Here is a 23548-nt window from a genome sequence, read left to right as displayed (position 1 = left end):
GAACTACTGGAATGACAGAAGCAACTCTGTGATACAGTTTTGACTGAATTGCCTTGTCGTATAGATTAATAGACCTTGCAATAACCAGGAAAGACATTTTGAATACAATCTGATTACAACTTGTGGCTTGCACATCACAGTTTCCTTTCTTTCAGGATGTAGGTGTGTGGGACAGTTAATGAATCCTTCCCTCTGTGACATCTTCCCCCCACTAAATCTGTGCTCATCCACAGGAACCACCACTGAGTTGTTGGAACTTTACCCCTATCTAGAACTTAGGTCTGCAAAGGATTTAAGAAACAGCTGGAGCTGAAGAAGGTGTTCTGATAACTAAGGGGAAATTACTTTGTTTTTTCTTGATCAGACCCCTCCACTGTTCATGTTCAAAATCTTGAATCCAGTTTTCACTGCAAAATGCCTCCCTCTCAAGTACAATATAACATCTGAAAGTGTACACGATGTAAAGTGTCTTGGGACATTTCTTCCCTACGTGTGATCATTCCTTTTCTCCAGTGTCTCACTTCCTGGAAGAATATTGCTTGCCTGTCTGAGCAAAATATCATGATCCAAATGATATGATAGTAACGCAGATTTGGGCAGAATGACACACACAGCCATTAGAGTAATCAGTAAAGAAAGAAGCGCTGAAAACATACAAGAATCCCACAACCCTGAGTCATTATTTACATTACCTTTCCCTGGATCTGCCAAAAGAGAGCAAATTCCACCCCTTCGCTCCCCAAACACACAAACAGTTGTGGGGTTTTTTCCATAAGACAATCCTTTCCTGCAAGGACTAATTTCCACTGTCAGATACCCACCAGCCTTTTTCCTGATGGAATCCATTCCTGAATCTGAGAAGGCAGAATGACACCTTATGGAATTACTTCTAATTTGTCTTATTGCAGGCAGAAGGGGAAAAAAAAAGGGAGAAAAGAAGAGAGAGAGAGAGAGGCGCTGTCTTAGATCCTTTATATCTACAACATAAACCAGTACATAAATTAGTATATGAATATTTACTAACATATATATGAATAAAAGCAACATATTGAAAACAGGGAACACGTATCTACAGTGTTGCATCTGCTCCAAAGCAGAATCCTCAGTGGCTCTGATTTAGGCAAAGGATTTTTTGTGAGGTGTGAATTCATGACTAAGCAGCAACGCCTCTAAAAAAATATGAAATCACAGAACAATTACCCAACCAGCAGAAAATCAGTAGAGAGCACTCCTTTGGCACCAGAGATACCTGCAGGGCTGTTTATGCTAGAAAGCAGTGGCCTGGGGACAGGAAAGCAAAGAAAGACCCATTTTCCCTACAAAAGAAACCTGAAATTCAGGGGGTTTTCGCTGTGACAAAGAATAGGTCAAGGTGCATAAGGCATTGCAGTTGGGGTAGTCCTCACCCAGCACCTCACCTCAATAACAGCAGCGTGACCACTGTCATTTAATAGCTCAGAAAAGCAAAAAATCCCAGGGCTAAATTCCTCAAATTGTCTCATATTTTACTATTTTATTTTCATGAAGCTGCAGTGGCCTAAATGCCTTGGAGAAATTATCACTATTTAGCCTCCAAGCCTCCTCTGCAGGCACTGAGGCAGCATCACATCCCTCAGGGCTTCATGTGTCACCCTTCAAACCCTCTCCAGGGATTTAATTTACGCATTAAAACTTCTGCTGCAAATGAGAGCACTGATAATTAAAATATGTTTTCAGGGAATCATCTGTGAACAGGCCAAGCAGCTGATTTTGTTACTGTGCATGCTCTATCCTGCAAGTGTCCAATTCTCCCTCTGCCATGCTCCAGCAGAGATGTACCAACCATTTCCTGTGGGCTTCTCATTTGCCAGGCAGTTTGTAGGAATTGGAGTAGTTCTCCCAGCAGGTGACAGAACTCAGCACAGGAAAATGAAAACACAAATTTGGGAGGTTATTGGCCATTTCTACAGGCAAGTCTGCTAGGAACAGCATCATGTAAAAAAAATATATGTAAAATTAGGATGGCTCTGGCCCAAATCCCACTGTAAATATCAGCAGCATATACAGCCCTATTCCACCTTGATCTAAAATTCAAGATACGTATGACTCCATTTCCCACTCTGCAGACAATTGATGACATTTACCACTGCTTACCCAAGAGCTTCATAAATGTTATTGACAAAACACAGATGATTTTTGTATATCTTTTCAATTTTCTCTGCATCTCTTGGAAGCCATTTTCACTAATGTACCTCATAGCTGAGCACCAAGAGTCTGGATGGTAATTAAAATACACAGAGGGAATCTGTCTGCCCATTCATCTATTCAAGTCACAACACAGTCATAAAAAAAAAAAAAAAAAAAAAAACCACCAGGACTCATGGATTTTGAGTTTCGACAGCTCAGCCATTCTACTCAGCCACCTTTTATTATGGATCATTATTTTAATGCTGATTTAATCACACCTAAATCCTATGGGGCTACTTCAAAATGCTGTCTAAAATGGAGACATAATTTCCTCCTAAATAGTTAATCAACCTGCCAATATTTTCATCACGTTCACCTCACTACCACTGAAAACCTTGCCTTGCCTGTTCAACTTTAATTTTATAAGAGCTGTGTATTACATTTCAGCCCCATATAAGTAACATACAGGAGCAGAACATGTTTTAGCTAATTAATGCTTTTGTAACCAGAGTCGCTGAAAAATATGCATCAAATATTTATATAATTGGCTCCCCAAAGAAGTGTTGCCTCGTTCTGAGTGCTGAGAGACTGAAATACAAAGTCCAAAGATCTGGAGCACAAAAGACTCCAGTCTTTTTCCAATGCTCCATTACTCTGTTTGTATTCTCAGTTGCTTCAGGAGGCATTCATTAAGAGGGATAAAGGTCTAGGACTCATATTAAATCTCCATATCCTTTTAAAATTAATGTTAGCTACTATCAAGCTTTCCTCTGCACTTTGGAGGAAAGAAAATTTTGAGGCAATTACAATGTCCACACTGAGTGCCTGCAAGGTGTCTCGCATGCACCAAAGGCATGAGATATTTTCCTGGGAATATTCACAGAGCCCATTAACAGATTTTGGAAAAACTCATTATTTTTTTTTTCTTTATTCAGGTTTTTAATTACTGGTGAATTAAGCAATATACGTGACATCATTTTGGCTACATCATCTGGCTTTGTCCTTAACAGCTGACAGGAGACAAGACACTTCCCACTGACAGAGAGCACCTTAGTGCAACAAAACAGTGCATTTTAACCCCACAAGTAAAATCTACTGCAGCACTAAGGTTTTACTTGTCTCAGACTGGGGAGGTGTTGGGAATTTTGTTTGGCTGGTTGGGTTTTTAAGTTTACGTGGGTTTTTCTCCACAAAAATTCAAAATTACGCCTTGGAATATCATGTACAAAAATTCAATCACAACCTCCATCATCAGTAATATTAGTATCAGCATTGAGGACCTTAAGGACTTCCTTCCCTTCAAGTGTAATGTAATCATGAGAGTTTAGTGAGACATTTTTGAAACAATACTAGCTCAAAAATTGAGGTTAGATGAGCTTCTTGGAGGATAATTTACACTTTGTTTTAGAATTGTCATCATCTTCCCCTTGAAGTAATATTTCCTCTCCCAACTGCTATTTAGCAAAGTACATTTCACTTCCAATGTGCTCGAAAATGATCCAGCTTTGTCAGAATGCCAAGGCACATCTCCAGTGTCTCCTTATTCCATACCTATTATGCCTTACCATACATAATACTAATTGAAAATGGTGTGTGTTGCATTTGCAGTCATTAAAGCAGCAGTAAAATTCAAATTTAGGGGAATGACTGGTTTCAGATTAGGTGAAACACAATTACCAGTTTCCCCAGGAACAAATAACAAACAAACAAAACCAAACCAAAATGAAGAGAAACAAAGTAAGAAAGGAAAATTTAAAAAAAAAAAAAAAGGCAAAACAACAAGAACTGCATGATATTTATTACCCTTCCTGGGCAACTTCATGCCCACTGTCATTGTACACTTCATCTTGGATGGGCAAAATATCATCTCCTCAGTTTAATAAGGAAAACAAACAAAAAAACCCAAAACAAAACAGGAAGGCTATATTAAGAGAAATGAAAGTTTCTCTGGAGGACAGGAATAACAAATGATGGAAAGCTATTAGGAAGTTGAAAATGTAGTCAAAAATCCCTTAATTCACAAATAATTGCTGGGTGAATGGAGACAGTCCATAGTCTTGCCTATTTTCTACAAATTCAAAAACAGCTATATGCCTCCCTCCACATACAAATTACACATCTTCATTTTTTTCTTGTCTTCTTCTTTTATACATTGACAAATAAGTGAGAAAGGTGTTTCTCCCTAGTCATCAAACATATAATAATACAATAATGCCACATGTTAGCAAATGTATTAGGATCATGGAAACTCCTGCTTTTCAAAAAAAAAAAATAGCTGCAGAAATAAAGATTTTTGAATTGCTGTAACTCTATCCTGTGTTCCTAGACATGAACTTCCTGATTTCTAAAAGGTTTCAGACTATAATAGCAGCTTCTAGAAGAAATCCCATGTCCTGTGAGGTTGGTAGACCCAAACCATTCCACAATTCTTTGATTCAGGACATCCCATCATTCTAAATCAGTGGATTTTCTTGCAAAAACATAGGAAGATGATGTAAGGCCGAGAGACCAAGGCCTGTTCTAAACCAAAGGTCCAAGAGTGGAATGCCTCTAATATTTACCTTTGCATCCAGATCAGACTTACCTTAAAACATGGTCCAGGGTATATATTAGAGACTATATCTCAACTTTCGATAGTATTATATTTTAAAAATCCATTTCTAATCTTATATTAGCACAGAAACGAACAACAACAAACAAAAAAACCTCCACCAAACAAACATTCAGTTCACCATAAACCACTGGAAATGTAGTAGTTGAAATTCCACTGTGCTGTACAGAAATACAAATGCTGCTTTAAAGCTGCCCTCAGTTTAATGAATTTATGGACATATTTTTTTCCCAGGACTAAAACCAGAAGTATTTCTCATATCAGCTCAACACACAATTTTAATCTACATATAAAGACAGCTGTGTCTTTCACATGTGCCTAATCAGCATTTTCTCTCGAATTCACAGCAAGGAAATGGGTGGAAGCTTTAGCATGTTCCAACAGGAGTTAACTAACAGAAGAAAAAATCAGTGAAGTGAAAAAAAGGAAAGGAAGTAAAAGCCACAGGTCATGGGCAGGGAAGAAAAAGGATAAAGCATAGTCCTGCTAGTCCCTTCCAGTCTCTCAGGAGATTCTGGAAGGGAAGACACTTTCCCCTTCTGAACAGACAGCTTGTGTGTTGGGGAGGAGGGGGGATGGGGGACAGGAGTGACGCTTTACATACACAGTTAGAAAAGTGATGGAATAGCTTTTCCTGTAATTTTCAAAATCAATTCATTTTTTCCTTAAAAGAATTGATCAACAATTTCCTGTGAACTTCCCAGCTCATTAAAAAAAAAAAAGCCTTTTTCTCTTCATAGTGGAGACTGTGACAAAAAGGGGCTTTTTGATCAACACTTTATGACATCATTTATCACTTTGTATATTAAGAGCATGTGTCATCACTTGGAAGGAGGCCAAAACAGAATTTGTATCCAGCTGGACTTAGGGTAAGTAATGAGTCAAATAATCAAATCCAAATCTCTTGCTTGACTTTTTGGATTCTGATGAAATTCAGAACTTAAAGGGGTCTCCAGAAACAGCTGTTCTCCTGGGTTTTATGCAATTTGGTTATAAAAATCATAGCAGTAAGATGGTCATGTACTGAACCATTACCCCAGTGTGCAGCATAAAAGAACCAGGATCTGAGACCACTTTTTTTCTGCTCAGTGCAAGGATGGCTCAGCCAGGCTGTGCAATGAAATACAACCCAGAGCCACCTGCAACTCAGAAAATTAAGCAAGGAAATTGTTAAGAGTCAAAAGACTTTTCTATTTCTTTCTACCCCTGCCAGTGATTTAACATGCATACACTATGCCAAGCCAGTCAGTCTCAGATTTTTGGATTCAGTGTGTGATTTGCTCCACATTTTGGAAGTGTTGACTGGTTGCACTGGAAGCAACACGAACAACAAGTTCTTAATATGTACAAAAAGGAGCTCTAAATCTCTCAAATTTGGTGTCAAGAACAGAGCACCTAAAACCAGAACCCAGGAGGCATTTCCCTTCATTGGATATAAATATCCATGGCTTTCAAAAGGGATAGCACAGAGCTCAGTGCAACGATGTGGGATTTAGAAGACCTGTGTTCAACTGACTGGCAACAGCCAAGAGAAATAACCACAGCTCCCAGCTGACGTGAGCACAGCGTCATTCCAACATCACACCCGTGGGAGAATAAAAGCATCATAGGCTGGGATCTTCTCTTGTCAAAGCACAGGAGCTGCTCATTCTGTGGGTGGAATGAAGAAAGGACACAAAACTCTCATATGGCTGAGAAGAAAGCTGAGAATCACGCTGAAAATATTGTGGGGAAATACAAAATGTCTTAGCAGTGTTCCAGAAAATTACATTATAGCAATATTTAAGTTGCTGGGGGATTTTTTTTGTAAGAAAAGTGTGTCTGCTGCATGCCATAAGAACATTTAGATAAAGAAATATGTTTTCACCTGAAGTAAGATTGAAATTTCTACTCCATAAACAACAACCACCACCATGTCTTTCTCAGGCAGAAAGGACCAAGCAACACAAACACACCCTGGCCGCCTTCTTGGCTTCACACCGTATTTTGGGCATCCAAGGTGCACATTATCCATCGGGACACCCGATGCCATGTATGAGGTGCAAGTCTCCCCCTCTTACCTCGGGGTCCCTCTCGATCTCCAGCCCCGCTTCCAGCAGGTTGCGTTCGTACTCCTCCCGCTGCAGCCGCCTCTCCTCCTCCAGGGCGTCCAGCGGGCTGAGCTCCAGCACCTCCAGGCCCGGCAGCCCCGGCCACTCCCGCAGGGCACGCTGGCCATCATCCTGCTGCTGCTGCTGGGGCTCAGCACGGCCATTCCCGGTGCCTCCGTTGGAAACCAGGGCCACGGCGGCGGATCCACGCCTCGGCTCCGGGGAGGCGGCACCGGGCTCGTGCCGGGCCAGGCGTCTGCGGTAGTGGTAGGCCAAGACATAGTCCACCTTCCTCTTGCTGTCCCTGAAGTGCAGGCCACTCGGGGAGGTCTTGTCCTTCACCGCTCCCTGGGTCCCTTCCACGTAGTTGTTGATAATCTGGAAGAGAAACACAGGAGTTGCACAGACAAAAAAAGCAAGAAGTCCAAGTAGGTGGGAGGGGGAGGGTCTACCTCCACATGAGTGCATGAAGCCACGAAGGATCCAGGTATGAACCGCAAATACTAACTCTGCAGACCAGTTTAACTTCACTCCTCCTCTGACCATAAATTAAACATAGTTTAGTTTATCCCAGCACATGGGACCCCTACGGAAGAGCAGGTACGGAGGCACATCCCAAATTTTGTCACCCTGTTCTGCACATGCACAGACCAAGGGGAGAGGACACCCACATTTTGAAAGGGGGCAGAGAAGTGAGAATAAGGCCATGTGCTGTGGAGCAAAGCAGGCAGGGAAGGGAACAAAACTGGTGCCAGAAGGGAAGAAATACATCTTAGCCAGAATAGGAGAAATATCTTTAATGTGGTTCAAGGTCCAGAAGGGCAGGAATGGACAGAAACACTTTGGAAAATACCAGGAATTAGAAAGGGTATGTCCCATGAATGGCTAGTGGTGCTAGCTTGTATTTTAACACATGAAAAGACTGTGTGACTGACCAGTAACACTGCAAAAAGGGAATACATGGCTAAAATACTTCAAATCACCCATGTTGCAGGCAGTCAGCCCCTCAGACCATCCCTGCTTCATCACCTCTCCCTGCTTCATCATCTCTCTCAGAACCCTTCTGGGATAAAGCTCCAACAGTATTCCTGCCATCGCACCCCAGCCTGGATGGGAATTCTGCAGCATTCATCTGGAAATCTGGCACTGAGGCATTCACTTGCCCTTCCCACTCATTAAGGCAGCCCATGAGTTTTCCAAACTGTTTCCAACCACCATTGCAGTGTAAAGCCCTTCAGAGAGCTCTCTAGAGTGCTATTCACTGGAGTGACACCAGCCCTCCAATGATGGGGGGAAAAGATAAAAGCAAGGGTCAACCTGATCCAAAGAAATCATCTTATAACCTAATTCCAAACATTTATGGTTCCCATAGGTAACTGTACAAGCAAAATCTTGACAGGTACCAGTCAAAGGTCTCTTTCTCTCTTTTTCTCCCCTTCCTTTCATGGGCTGGTAGTGCTGAATGCAAAGTTAACCACTTGCTGTATGGCATTTATCTTGTTTGTTAACACAACACAAATTTATGAATGCATTATATAAATGCGTGTAATATTATATTCATCAACACACCCAGATTCTTGTTTTTCACTGTTTTGCTTCACTTAGCTTCCCACAAAGTAGCTTTCAGTCCTCAGGTCAGTAAATAAATCTTGGGTCTATGTGCATGCTACATCCTTCATCCTTTCACAAAATTACCACCAAATCATCTGTTCTGCACATCACACTTATCACACCCTTCATGTCTAAAGTGTATATATAGTCCTTTTAGGCACATCCAAAATTATACTCAGCACTACATCCTGGCAGAATATAAAATTGCTTGTGAGACAGCATTTTATTGCAATTCCCCATTTCCTGATTAGATACATTTTCATGAAGTACTCACGGGCAGCCCATGCAAACTTTCCGGATCCATCTCTGCCCCAGCGAGGAAAAACCCGTGGCAGATTTCTAGTGTCCCTCCCAGAGAGTTTCAGACTATACAGCGCAGAAGGAATGATGTCACCACCAACAGGTCACTGGCACAAGGCAATGCATTAGCTGGCTCTAGAGAAGATGAGCTCTGAGCATCATCTCCTCCCTTACTGGAGAGTGTGGGCAGAAACAAGAAGCACAAACAAGAAGCAGGAGAGGGAACAAGGAGGTTGGAGAATGTGAAAACCACTCCGAGGTTTTCCTGTTTGTTACTCTGTGGAGCCACCTGCCACATCCCAGCCACCTGAGAGGGCACCATAGCAACACTTGGGGTTGCTGGAGTTACACAGGGGATGAGGAGAGTCAACAGTGACTCCCTCTCCCTCTCTGTGGACTCTTTTCCTCACTCTTGGCAACAAGGTGCCATCCCTATAATTATGGGTGTCCAATTCACAGAAAATTAATCAGAATTCCCACAGATTTCACTAGAGACATTTCCTGCCCCTAAATTTGCACTGCCTGCCTTACCACGTGACATTCTGACACAAGAAGGCTTTTTCAAGGAGGAACACAAAAAGTCGCAATTTCAAAAATGTCTCTGAAGGAATGATCAGCATCTTTCTCTCCTGCCCTCTCACAGCCATTGTAAAAGTCAGAAACAGTGATTTAAATTACCAGCTTAGGTCCTGCTTTCACTGCTTCTTGATGTTTCTAAGACAAGAAGCCATCACACTAAGGAATAAGAAAATGGGAAGATAGGATCTGCATTTCATGATGATTTTGTTCTAGTGGTCTGATAGCATATATATCACTACAAATACATCCCCGAAGGTGCCTCCCCTAATGATGGCTATCCCGTGAATACTACAGCCATACCACACTTCCAGTGGGAATCAATCCAGTCCAGCCCCACTACTGCCCCCTGGGCACAGTTGCTCAGGGTTGGCACAGGCACATCTGATATAGTGATCAACCTGCAGATCTTTTCTGCTGCGGGGGGTAATAGCAGCCCCCTCCATCCCTGCGCTGAAGCAAACAATTAAGAAAAGTTTGGTAAGTTTAAAGCAGAAATTAATTCTTGCTGTACACAGAGGGACAACTGAACCACCTGAAGCTGTGGTTTCACTTTCCTCATAAAGACTCTTCTCCCTGTTCTGATTTAACCAACACAGAGGAGAGTGCACCCTGCTTTTCTCACTCCATTTCAAGCCTCTTCATAATCCCAAATACACTTGAGGTAGGTCAATGAACATGAAACCCTACTTACAGAACACCTGTAGGACACCACTGATGCTTCAAGAGCTCCATTGGTCCCACTTCTGTGACAGGCAGTCCTGTTCTGAGGAACAGTGAGGTATTTGCTGTTGTAGGTTGAAAAATAATCTCTTGCTGATTTTGCCATCTTCTGTCCATTGAGACCTGGGTGTGAGGAGGGTAGAGCAAAGTCTGAGAAGGAGAGATAAATACATAAAGCAGGTTTTGTACAGGTGGTTCTCTAATGGAATAATAAATACTGCAGTCAGTAGACAGTACTCATTTCTAGTGATGTGAACAGATCCAGTGACATCAGGCAGAGGTACAAAGTTGTGGATCATGGTCACTCTCCATAAAGAACTCTTTACATGTGTGAAATGCTCCTAAAGTATAGCTAAGATTATACATACATATTTGGATCTCAGGGGCTAATGCTTGAAATTTCTAGCCATACTCCCCATGTCTTGTGTTTGACAGCTTACATGGTCACAGTGTGGAATAATGGAGGGTCTGGAGGGGATGGAAATCATCACAGAATCACAAAATGTCTCCAGGTTACTCCCAGCCCCGTTCAACCTGGCCTGGAACACTTCCAGGGATGGGGCAGCCACAGCTGCTCTGGGAAACCTGTGCCAGGGCCTCACCACCCTCACAGGGAAGAATTTCTTCCTCACATCCAATCTAACCCTCCTCTCTGTCAGTGTGAAGCCATTGCCCCTTGTCCTGTCACTCCAGGCCCTTGTCAAGAGTCTCTCTCCATCTTTCCTGTGGGCTCCCCTCAGGCACTGCAAGGCCACAATGAGGTCACCCCAAAGCCTTCTCCTCTCCAGGCTGAACAATCCCAATTCTCTCAGCCTTTCCTCACAGCAGAGCTGCTCCATCCCTCTGATCATCTTAGAGGCCTTCTCACTCCAATAGGTCAATTCCATACAGGCAGTAGCATAGAGAAAAATGCTGATAAAAACCAGTGGATACAGAAATTGTTTCAACAGAGAAATGTTTCATACTCTTTCCCCCTCTAGTGGTGCCACAGCTGAAACAGGGTTGACTGATCCATACTCCCATTGTCTTGGAGAAGCTCTTACTGTGAGGGAAAAAACATATCTTCAACCTTCCAGCATTAGTGTTTTATAGCCAGGAGAAGACATCACCACTACAGAGACAAAGCACCACTGCTTCTGTCTAGTCATGACTTTTCTCCAGGAAGAAAAAACAACAGCTCCCATCTCTCCAGGGAGATACCACATCCATTGTATGCTGCTGAAGTCTGGAGGTTGAATTGCCCCCTCATTTAGCTGAGCCCCTTCAATCCCCTATATTCAGGTTTAAACTGCTTCCCAATCAACAGGTTCTGAGAGAGGAGACAGTGGAATGCTAAAGAAGAAAATACTTGGAGGAGGGGGTTTGACCTCTAAATGTTATCATTATTCTTATGTTTCCTATCAATACCAGATTAGGGTCCAGCAGCGCTTGAACAGCCCAGCAGATTGACTCACCAGTCTTCCCTGTCTGATCTCCTGAGCAGACTCGTGCTTGGTTCACTTTAATGAAGCACATAATGATGCCACAAGGGAAACTCCAAGGAAAATAATTAATAAGTGAAGGTTTCATTCCCAAAGGCCACACACAATGTTTCTCCAGTATTTTCAGACTGAGCCTTGGATAACTCACAAGACTTTTACGCAGTCAATTAAAGACCTCTTTTTCTTTCCAGTCCTTTTAACTAGGCCTAGGAAAAAAGCTGCAGTTCATTTATAAAAACATGATTTCATTTCCATTATGCTTCCCAACCTCCAGAAATTGTGTCACGAACCTGAGATTAACACTGGTAAACTGGTGAGGCAGTCAGGGACTCCTAGTCAGAACATGTTTTTTGATGGAAATGCAATTGCCATACCTGTATCTGGTAGACTTCTATTCTCCCAAAAGCTTTTTGTCTTCCCAAATTAGACTTATTGAACCAAAATGTTTTGTTTTAAATGCATTCCATATTTGACAGTTCTTGCCTGTGGTACAGCAGTGTCTCAGGGGCTTCTGCTTCAGATGCAGCCTGACCTCATTCCACCCTGTAAGCCTTTATGACATCTGGCTTTACATGTTCTCATTCTGTAAATATTCTGGAGGAACTAGTATCAATGGAAAAAAGCTGTGTGTGTATGTATGTGAATATATGTAAAAATTTTAAATATGTACACATGCATATCTTGGTGTATATTTACACACACACACATATATATATATATGTATCTCCAAGGAACAGCAGTACAGGCAATCTTGAGTTGAACTTGAAAAGCAAACTTCCAAGAAATACACTCATTCTACAAAAATAGCTGGGGAGCCATCCCTCTAGTCAAACTCCATCAAGTTGCAAACAGCTTCCAAGGACAAGATACCTCTAGGACAGAGATCAGTGAGGGCTCCAGTTCCAGTGTCAATTCACAGCCACTCCCCACCTGCTCATTCAGCCTCTTTGCACCTTTTTGCCTCAGCTTTTTGCAAACTTACGAGTTGGCCACACGTGCAGCAATAGACCTCACTGTTTGTGTTCCCAGGTCCTTGTCCAAAAGTGCCACCATGAAGAAGTTGCACAGACTGCCAAAAGTGGAAGGACTGAGAGGATGTGTTAAAGGAGCACACTGCATGTGAAAGAGGCAGTAAAGGAGTCTGCCTAATTAGGAACTCTGTATTAAATCCTGAGTAACAGCCAATTACTGAGCTGAGTGGTCCAGATGATGAGATTATCACAGCACAGCTACTTGCAGAATACACTGCAAGGGGTTTGGTCATCCAGGGCACAGACAGGGAACTGCTTTCATTTATCTTTCTCTCCTTCCAGTAAGTATCAGAAAGGATCTGCATTTCTGAAAGACACCACAGTTAGAAGGATGCTCCTCTGTTAAAAACATCTTCCGTTTAGGAGCACTGTTTGGGAAACTCCCAAACAAAACCCTCAAGTAGGGATGAAGAAAAACCCTACTTGAACTTACTGTTTCCTTGTAGCTTTACTCAAACATATCTTTTTCAAAGGACACATATATATGAAAAGATGTAGCATGGTTAAACATGTGCTCTTTAGGTTCTCAGTAAATAATGACTTCTCAGCTCTGAATATGCACATCTAGAATTGCTGATTTCAGTACAGGGGGGCTGTACCTCTGCTGTGAACTCCAAACTAATACACAGCTCACCAAATCCTACTATTTCTGTGCTCTCCCATCCAGTCCCTTAGATAAAATTATTTCTATAGCAGACCACAGTGTGCAAGATTTAATGTCACTGCACTAGATTTAATGTCTACTTCTGATCTAGCTTTTTTGAGTCCTTCTAGTGCCCTTTTTTCTATGTCAAGTCTTTCACTGTTACTTAGTCCTGATATATGCTTATGTCAGAAAAATCAGGAGCTTTCTGTAAGTTTTATATGTGGAGTAGAATTAAAAAAAAAAAAAAAACAAAAAAAAAAAAAAAAAAAAAAAAAAAAACAAAAAAAAAAAAAAACCCTGAAACTCAACAGGACAGAGGGCCTATAAAGTTACAGACACAGTTCTATAATGTAGATAAAGAAGTCCAGCTCATGACAAAATTGCTTCTTGTGCACATCTCCAACAAACTCAATGCAACTACAGCAAAATGTGATTTCTTCCACTGTGTCTACAAAACCACCACTTCAGTATCTTTCAAGAATCATAGGAATTAAAGACAGATGGCTGTTTAGGTTGTCTCTAATGCCATCTAATTTACAGCCTGTGTGTTCTGGGCTCACACAGCATCTCTCAGACTGCAGGTGGAAAGGGCAAAACAATAAATCCTGACTAATGCCTTGGATAGCCTGGGTGCATCTGCCTGTCTGAACCCCATGCCAACGTTCAGTTTGAAATGTCCTAAGCCTCCAAGACACCCAGCAGGACAATCTCTTAGGTAGGACTCAGTATCTCAGTTGTATTCCTTTACATTTAGCCATACATAACACAGATATCCTTTGTCTTCCCACCTCCAGAATATGATTAGAGAAGAAATACTCTGTATAAGGAGAACCATCCAAATCTGAATGGGACTGATTTAATAGCAGCAGTTAAGCAGCAGCAAACTAAACACCTAAATAGTTCTTGAACCATTCTAAATATCAGATAGCTAAAATCTAATGGTCAAATTCTATCTTTCTATTATTCAAATAAGGAGTTTGAAGTTCTCCACAGAGACAAAGCCCCAGAAACAATGAGATAACATGGAAACAATCACAGAACTTTTGACTGTGACAGCAAAAGAAGAATGACTCAACATCAGTACTGAAAGTTATTCTAAACTTGTACACTGGGAACTCTAGCATGAAAGTTTTATGCACTGAGCAGATTTGCTCCTTCTGTATGGGAATTGAGAGCTCAGGGCTGCCCATTTTCTCCTGGAAAAGGATATTGCTTACTCCCCACTGTTGCACTGCAATAAGGAAAATGCAGGTGGAAACAGCAGAAGATATTTGCCTAGTGATTGTCTTTTCCACATGGATCACAACACTGACCCACAGCTGCATTTCTGAGGTTTCAGGAGAAATGCACTCTGCATGTTTTATCTCTGAGCTCTCTGTACGTAACTGGGCAGAAGATTTCTCTTTTTCTTTTTTCATGTAATAAAGAAGACAGAGATGTCCTTCCAAAGTACTTCTTTCTTTGTTCTCCACCCTGTGTTGGCCTATCCCACTTCATAGGCAGCAATAAGAATGAAACAGAGAATAAACTTACCGGGCATGTGTGTTTCCATGTTGCCTGGAGGTTTGGCTGGAAGTTGCGTCAGGGCTAAAATAGGATGTGGCTATGCTGTGCACAATCTGCTTCTGCACTGGCTTAAGGAGAGAACAGCATGAGCAGCTATTTCCGTCCTGCCTTGATCCTGCTTTAAGCAAACCACAAACTGAAGCTAATTAGTGAGACTGGTTTGGTGATTATCATCACCAAAGGTGAGAGGGAGAAAGACCAAACTCGCATGAGAGGCCATGGCAATTCTCTGCTGGAACTTCAGCACCTTGTCCTCATGCTCCGTAATGCCTCAAGAAGCAAGGTAACAACAGGTGTATTTTGTCCAGAAGGCAGTGGAGAGGAAGAAAAAAGGCTAATGTAGAACCAGGGCTCTAAAGCAGAGCCAGCTCTGTCCAAAGAACCTTGAGGCGCTTGAGGATCAGCTTGTCTTGGAGATGGTTTCTGTGGGGAAGAGTGTCTTTATCTCTACAAAACTTCACTGTGCTTCCAGGTAAGAGGTAAGTGCAAAAAGCTTTTTATAAGGCTCTGTTTCAAGTACTCAAGTTACCTCAGTGCCTGGATGCCCTGTCATTCCTGCATGAAATATTCAGGGGATTCTCTTGTAATCAACTGTCTAATCAGAAATGGTGATGGATCCTGCTTAGCCTTCAACCTTCCAATTTAAGCAATATATAGGGAAGAAAAGTTGTTGATGATCAATGCTAACTGAGAAAGGACTCTTACTTGCTAATGATAACTGGAGGGAGATGTAACTAATTCGAGTCCAAATATTTTTCTCCTTTTAGCTTATTTATGACACTAGGATGGTTTCTCTAGTGTGACAGGGAGAAATGGATTTATTCAATGCCTGAATGAAGTCCAGTGGTTCTATGACCTTGTGGATCAGGACACTGCACTGTGTCATGGATGGCAAGGGTAGAAGTTGTCTCTGCCACAGAGATGTGCTGATGCACCCTGGCTGTGCTATCAAACCTCCTGAGTACATAAAGGGAGCAGAGCAGCTGTTGTGTCCCAAAACTTGGGCTAGGGGATGTAAAATTTTTCCAGCAAGACTAAGAAATTTATATGGGGTTTTAAATTCATTAAATTGCCCCACGCTCGTTGGTCCCTACTTTGAAATGGCATTTCTTATCTTCTAACCAATATATCAACAGATATCAAATATATTGTCTTTTTCTACCCTGCTAGTGTCTAATGCTACTCTCAGAACTTGTTTCAGAAGTTTTAAAAACAATTAATATGTTTCCTAGAGAGGGAACAGACCTCCTGCTTTCTACATCTATCTCAGGGAGAAGGAAATGAAAACTTTCTGAAACTTTCGCTATTTTCTATCCACAATCTATGCTGCTCCAACTAAGCTCAAAACCAGAAAGGCAAATCCTGGCTAATTCTGGAATAGTATAGGAATATAGAGCCAGGTCCTGCTGGGATCTCTGTGGACTTATAGCTCTGCCTGCACAGGTGCCAATTCCCAGCTTCTATAATCCATAAGGATGGGTGTGTTAAAGGCAATACACTTAGCTCAGGTAATAAATAATATACACAGCAATATGAGAGGAAGCAATATCCAGCTGCTTAGAATTAAAGTAGTCTATATTTAAGTAGTCTATATTTAAATCTATACTTCCAATGGAGAAAATCATATCTTAGCATCACTGTCTTTCCTGAGGTACCTGGGTATGGTGTTAATTGATAATGCAGAGCTGCGACAAATAATACCAATATACCCGATTGTGTTTCACCCGCTGTAGAGGAGTTGGTGCTTGCAAGTCTGTAAATTTAGCAGAGAGATTAGATGTTTTGAATTATTAAGGAGTTATATAAGACTCCTCCCCAAATCCATTCAGCACTCCTGTAAATCTATCCTGTGGCAAGCACAACAATCCATCTGGTGTTCTGAAGCAGTGGATGTGCTCCTAATCATTGATGGAAAGGTAAAGACCAAGGTAGCTCAAACTCATCAAGGCTCACAAACAGGACGTATGACTTTGGAAACAACATTCCTCAAAGCCTGGTTTTTGCTGGAGAATGCCAATGGAGCAGTCAGATGTACTGTATGATGTGCTGGCACACTTGATTGTAGGCAGGGCTGTGCTCTTCACTTCTGTCAGGGAGGAATGCTGCTGATAGTATTGGAATTACAGGAATTGCAGATGCCTTTGTGAAAGACAACAAAACCCGCACAGAGCAGGTCCAAGCCCACTGAGTCCTTAAGCGAAAGACAGCTCTTTTGGGGCAGGCTGCCTGAAAAAGTTTGATTCTCATGCCAACAAGTCCAAGTCAAAAATGTATTTATCTCCTCAGCCTATTAAAGGAGACGGTATAACAATCCCTTCTGGTTTTTTCTTTCCTGCCAGTCTGTTTCTACAACAGGATTTTCAAGGAAGATCCTTCTGGCCTTGCTCATGACAGAGGCTTGAAATACAGAGGGAGTAGCCAGGCCTGAGTAACAACACCTAGACCACACCCAAGCCCCCAGAACTCCCTGCTGTAAATAAAGCCAGTAAGTGCTCTTCTCATGGGCTGCATTGCACTGACTCATACAATTAATTATCTAATTAGAAGACCTGTCTGCAGCCACGAAACCTTGGGCTGCAATCCCATCAGCTTTCATGAGCTAAGAAGGGTCAGTCTGGGTGAGAGCACTGGTTGAAGCAAAGGGACACCCCAGCCATGGCAAGCGTAAGAGGATGACATTTGCCTTTTACTCCTGATCCACCCCTTCTCTCTGCTTGTCTCTGATGTTGCAGGTTGCTATTCCAGGAATTGCTGATCTTCAGCTTCAGATGCACTGTTGACTAATTGGTGACCCAAATCCATCTGTCAGAGAGCTAATATCTAAGGGCAGCTACAGGAAGGAACTGGTGTGACAGTGGAGGTAAACTGGTGACAGATTTACTGCAGCAAGTGGGGCTGGTGCAAATCAAAACTGGGTTTCTCTCTCTGGTGTTATTGTGGCCTTGTAGAAGAAGACACAGAGATGCATGGAAGTCCTGCACTTCTACCACTGTGCAGCAATAAAGCATGTCTTGAGAGAATAATAAAAACAAAAAGGGCTCACAATTCAGGGTATGTTGAATCCACAGCTGACTGGCAAGAGAGAAGCAGCAGGGATCTGCCTGGTTCCTCTGAAAAAAGGAATACAACTTACCTTTTTAGTTGAAAGCAAAGGAGCTTTTGTTTGTCCCCAAAGGAAGCTTTCCTTGCAGATGGGGAAATCCTTTTACCCATTTAATCATGTCACAGTGCCATTCATTATTTTAAAATTGTTAGTTAAACAAGAAGCTTAAATAATTCTTGCCTTTCAAAAACACACACGGACATAACAGTCTCTCATATTTTTGAGAAATTACCACTTCCTATTGAAACTGCTTCACTGACACAAGATTCCTCCATAACAAACAACATTTTGGAAAATTGTTTGTGTTACATGGTCCAACTAGACAAAGCAGAATTTAATTCCTTGTAAATATATGCCTGGCAGGAGTAACTAAATTAAACCTGCCACTGCAAATTCTGCATCTAAATTAATTCCAGCTTTTGAAAAAAATGCAACACGTGAAGTTCAGGCACCTGGAAACAAGGGAGATAACCACTGAGCTTTCTCCTCAAGTTGATCTGGGCATGGACTGAAGAAAGAGCTGTCCTTAACCCTGTGTACAAGTCCTGAGGACTTGCAGAATTTACACAGCCTGGCCTCAACACACAGTTCTTTGCATTCAGCTTCAGAAGGAACATGCATATGCACTGCAGAAAGATATTTGGTCATCTGAGCCACAACCAGTACTGTTTGTGTAGCAGGAACATCCTACTCTTACTCTGAAGCCTTATCCCATAATTACTGTACTCCCTGAAAAGAATGTGAGGAAAGAGAGCAAAAAATTTTAAGTCCACAGTGTGTCACCAAAAACCGAAGTCAGGAATGAAAGTCTCTGCAGAAAACACTAAATGATTTGAAAAATATTCTTTAAGTATAAGCAACTGCTTCCGAGCATAATTTATTTGTGGTTGTTTTTTGAGTTTTTTTCAATAATGTGGATTAATTTCCACAGTGAAATTAAGGGAATCTCTCTTACAATCCACCCCAAGATGAATCAGACTGTGTTCTGTTGTGCTGGTAAGCTTTATTGTTTGCTATGTCGATACAGATATTCAGGATTCTAATGGATAAGGCAGTGTACAGAGAAAATGAGGCTTGCATTGTGACATTCCTCCATCATAAAGCTTCAGATTAAGCAACTGGGCTCCTGGGCACTATTCACAGTGTGCACTTGCGCGCACGGCATTCGCACAGCGAGGCGGAGGGGATGTAGTGCTGCACCTCAGTGCCGTTGGGACACCGCAGTGGGATCGTCACCATGGTGGTCTGAGTGGCTGTACAGCAGCTGCAGAGGTCTTCCCACTGCCCTGTCTGAGCAGAGTACCTGGTGGTGCTTCTGCACTTGCCCTAAATGGAAAAAGAAGAGAGCTGAAGTTTGAACAGAGCCTCATTGCACTCAGAACACTGGTTCTTTCCTTCAAAATAACCGTGGGTGACTTTCTCCAGCTTCTGTGCTCTGCTGCAAAACATGAACTCAGAACTCTGGAATGCCTGACTCCAGAACATAGAACATGGGGTGCTGATCAAAGAGTAACTTCTTACAAGCATAAACAGAGCAAAGGAGAGGTGAAGAAACTGCTCACACACACAGAAAAGCCTGTAATTTAAAATCTCACAGGGAATGTCCAGAGCTATGGTGTTGGCTTCTGAGCAAATGTGGTTATCATGCATTCAGAAAGAGCTTTAGTCCAAATGCTGCAACCCACACACCACTGCTAGTTCTATTTTCTACTGTTCTGCTTGTCTGGCCACTTAACTAATTTAGACCAAGCTGTCAGTACCTGTAGCTATAAGCCTTCATGATGTAAAAACAAGTAGCCCCACATAACACTCTGTCAGAGTGCATTTCCTTTGGTGGCTTTGTGCTCTTATTTCCCAGTCTAATTAAATTAAAATATCCTATCATTATCAGGCAGGACTTTAGAAAAAACGTACTTAACTACTATTTATTCCCAATATAAAATCTCGACTTCTGTAGGATAAAAATCTATACTCATGACTTTATGGCTAAGGACATTGTAGACAGGACAAGAGGTCAAGAATTATTAGTTATGCCATAAATTGGATTGCACACAAGGATTGATTAAAATCCTTGTATGAGGTTCAGCTTTCTTGGAAGGAGCAGAGATGCAAACACCCAGAAGGAAAATCAACAGGAAGCTGATGTCCTGTTTTAACAGGAAGTTGCCATATAAGGTGTAAGCAGTGGTGGGCTGGAAATTAAACTTTTAATCTGATTAGGGAAGATGCAAGACACATAGAACATAACAGCTTGGTGCCAAGGCTAACGGAGGAATCCCAGAGCTTATAGGACACACAAGTCAAATCTTGGCACTCAGGTTTAAAGGTCTTTTAAAGTGTCATTTATCTAAATACCTATTTAAATTCCCCCAAACAACCCAGAGGCTTGCTGCTTAACTACAGACTCAGAGCTGAAAATCAGCTTCACAAATGTGAAGATAAATATTACCTTTTTTTTTAGTGTAGAAAGTCCTAACAGAGCTACTGCCAAGTCATTAATTTCTCATGGAAGCAAGAGAGTGGGATGAATAAAGCCTTTGTGTCTAACATGTGCCTTTTTTCATGCTGGTTTGACTGAGGAAAATTCAGCATCACCAAATTCCTTCAGGAAGTAAGTGCCAGTGTGGTTAACACCAAGTCGATCAATGAGAAGTGATTTAATCAATTAACTGAAGTGAAACCATGGTGGAGGAAAAGGTTTCCTTTTGGGAAAGAAAAAGGGGAGGTCTTGGGGCAGAGGGAGGGTTGATTTTTTTGTGATTTACCTCACAATGAGAAATGGGAACCTCCTTTTCAGCCACACATCCATTGATATTCCCATACTGCAATCTGGTACTTACTGGATGACATTCCACCTCCACACCTACCAAAAAAAGAAAAAATAAAAAATAAAAAGAAAAAAAAAGAAAAAAAAAAGTGTCTGACACTGCTGACAGTTGCTTTTTGTAACTCACTTCCTTTTACTCCTGAAATTGCAGCCAGTGAAATGTTATCCCTGGTAAATTCCCTAGCTGGGTGTGTTTCCTTAGACTAACTAATTGAGAGTTGTGTGACTATTTCACACTACAGCCCTAAAATTCCACTAGAGGAGGGTTTCCCTCGTGTTTCTTTTCAACTGACTGCTTCATTTTAAAGTCACCTTGGCCATCTAACACCAGCCTTTTCCCGGGTCTTAGACAACTCTCCTGTTAACTCTGGTAACCAACAGAGACTCTGTGCCCTCATTTTCAAAAAGATGCTCAAATGTAAACTAATCCAGAATATTTTCTTCTGAACTCTTGCGTGTTTTGGTCTGTATCTAAAGACTTGTGAAGAAGACAATGCTTTTTTTGGTGGGTATTTTGTGCACAGACAATTGCAGTTCTCTGTAGTCTTACTATGGTTTTATGTCTCTGTGAAAAGACAGGCTCCTACTCCTACTCATTTCTAGTTAACCAATGAAATTCTCGTGTTTAACAGAATATCAGACTGATTTTTAGGTACTACACAAAAGCATTTCAGAAAGTTGAAGGAATTCAGCAGGGCAACTGCACAACTAAATACATACAGAAAGGGAAGAGGAAGCTATCCATCTTCCTACCAGCAAATACAGCCTTCCATTGGAATGTTGGTACTAAATTGACTCAAGTGCCTTGCTAAAACTTTAAATTTCATTAAAAAAAAAAAAAATGCAGCTCCAAACTCCAGTTATGAAGGCATAACATAGAAAGACAAACTGGCTCCTCAACCAACTCCTTTGCCCAAGGATTTGTAGGATTCTGCTGAGCCAAAGGCATCAGCCTGAACTTAAGGGAACAAGTTCTTTGCCCAGTCCTTTATGGCACAGAGACATCTAAAAGACAGACTTTCGAGACCTTGGAAGATAATGCAATTACGTCCACGAGAAACTAAACTACATCCAGGCAAAACATCATTGGGAATAAGGATTTTAATGTCCATTCAATACTGGAGGTTTTAGGCTTGCAGTACATCACAGATGATTTTGCCTTTGCTGCTGCAGGGAGGTATCACTTTTAAATTACTCTAACTGTCAAATAAGCCTATGCATAGATCTCTGCTCGTTTAGAACTAGTTTCTCCTCGATTACAATGATGGGCACTTCCAATTAGTAAAGCCTGCCCACCACCCTGTCTTTTAAATCTCAAAATCTGGTTTTGTTAATAAATAATTTTGAGTATTCCTTACTTGTAGCCTGGTAGATAAAAGCTCCCTTAATCAAATTACCTGTTTGATCCATTTGATGACAGTCTCTCAATAGCTTTCTGACTTCTATCTCTCAAGCCAGAGCTCAGTGATTATCCAGATATCAAAGGTTGCAAACTCTTTAAGAGTTACCATCCTTCATCAGGGGTATTATTGCAGCAGCTCCTGTGCCAGTGTGGTGATGGGCTGCTATGCTGGCCATCTTTTATTTATGAGCACACGCATAGCAAAAATAAGAAAATTAAAAGACAAAACACAGACAAGACATTGATATTCTGACCTTAAAAGATAATTTCAATCCTTTGTTACCTTTTTTAAATTTTATATTAGATACATATTATTTTTTTTTTACTTAGAGAGGAGAAAACTGAGAGGTTATCTGCTCACAAATGCATGAGAGATTCATTTTAGAAATGAGAACCCAACCCTGCAATTCTTCCTTATGTAAGCAAACCCTTCCTACCTCACAGCCTGATGGACGTTTGGATTATCCACACAAAGACGCATGAAATTAAGAGTTGCAGGATTGACCCCTAAACTGGCAAATTTAAGAAGGAATCAGGCTGTTCCACAGGAATGCATTTCCCCTTCTATTTTTGGTTAATATGTTATAAAAAACATTACTGCAACCATGGTTGAGCTTTTTTTATTAATTAATTTTAAGTTGATCGATTATTCATGAAGTGTTTTCCTCACATATTCAGTAGTATCAAGTTATGTGACTTGTCAGGCTGTCTGTGCAGGACTGTTCCTGTTATCACCAGATGTACAATAAAATAAAACATTCATAATTAACATCTACACAAAACGTGGAGAGTATCTTTCTTTCTAAGCACTTGGGAATACTGTCAAAACACATGTTCTAGATGACAAAACATGACAGCAGCATCTCAGTCAGAGGGTGGGCTTCTGTGATGGTTTACTATAACCACATTGCTAAGCTCTGTTTCATTACACTGCATATTATGGAAAATGTAGGTACTTACACACTCTGTCTTCTCCATACAAGATTTCTGAACTATTTACTTACATGTGTCACAGCAAGTGTTGCCAATTTTTGTAATTCTGCCCTAAAATGATAAAAAAAAAGAAAACTCAAATTTTTGGCACAAGTGATACACTTCTGTTCTGCTGAAAGAAGACATATAAAGCAGGATACTAGGAAAAAAAAATAAACCTGAATTTTTATATTATACAAAGTCATAAACCTACAATAATAATCTTCTCATTATCAGTATTAAGATTTTGAACTTGTGATTGTATTTATTGGCAGCTAATTGGAAGTAATTGACTTATTAGCAAGTATAACATCTGAAAATATCATTCTCACCTTCTATGAGGATGTTTCTAAAATAAAACGTTAAATACGAATAAATTCCTGGAAACCAGAAGGATAAAATGAGTAGCATTCAAGTCTCACATCCATTTAAGAAATATCACA

At 41.2% G+C, this 23548-nt stretch overlaps 2 protein-coding genes across 2 annotated transcripts in view; both read right to left on the bottom strand.

Annotated features, from left to right (window-relative positions):
• ANO2 (anoctamin 2) overlaps window positions 1-14812 on the bottom strand; it is a 146167-nt gene extending 131355 nt beyond the window's left edge. Inside the window, exons 1-3 of the mRNA XM_066319578.1 lie at window positions 14769-14812; window positions 10049-10227; window positions 6838-7245 (exon numbers count right to left, since the gene is read on the bottom strand). Of these exons, the coding sequence (XP_066175675.1) occupies window positions 6838-7245; window positions 10049-10227; window positions 14769-14787 (606 nt within the window). The 5' untranslated portion in view covers window positions 14788-14812. The remainder of the gene's footprint in view (window positions 1-6837; window positions 7246-10048; window positions 10228-14768) is intronic.
• A 4075-nt stretch (window positions 14813-18887) lies between these two features.
• Window positions 18888-23548, bottom strand: part of VWF (von Willebrand factor) — a 119057-nt gene continuing 114396 nt past the window's right edge. Inside the window, exons 50-52 of the mRNA XM_066319577.1 lie at window positions 23138-23177; window positions 20670-20767; window positions 18888-19230 (exon numbers count right to left, since the gene is read on the bottom strand). Coding sequence (XP_066175674.1) covers window positions 19042-19230; window positions 20670-20767; window positions 23138-23177 — 327 coding nt within the window. The 3' untranslated portion in view covers window positions 18888-19041. The remainder of the gene's footprint in view (window positions 19231-20669; window positions 20768-23137; window positions 23178-23548) is intronic.

The sequence above is a fragment of the Sylvia atricapilla genome, chromosome 5 (genome assembly GCF_009819655.1).
Source record: "Sylvia atricapilla isolate bSylAtr1 chromosome 5, bSylAtr1.pri, whole genome shotgun sequence".
Lineage (NCBI taxonomy): Eukaryota > Metazoa > Chordata > Aves > Passeriformes > Sylviidae > Sylvia > Sylvia atricapilla.
This window is presented reverse-complemented; position numbering and strand designations above follow the sequence as displayed.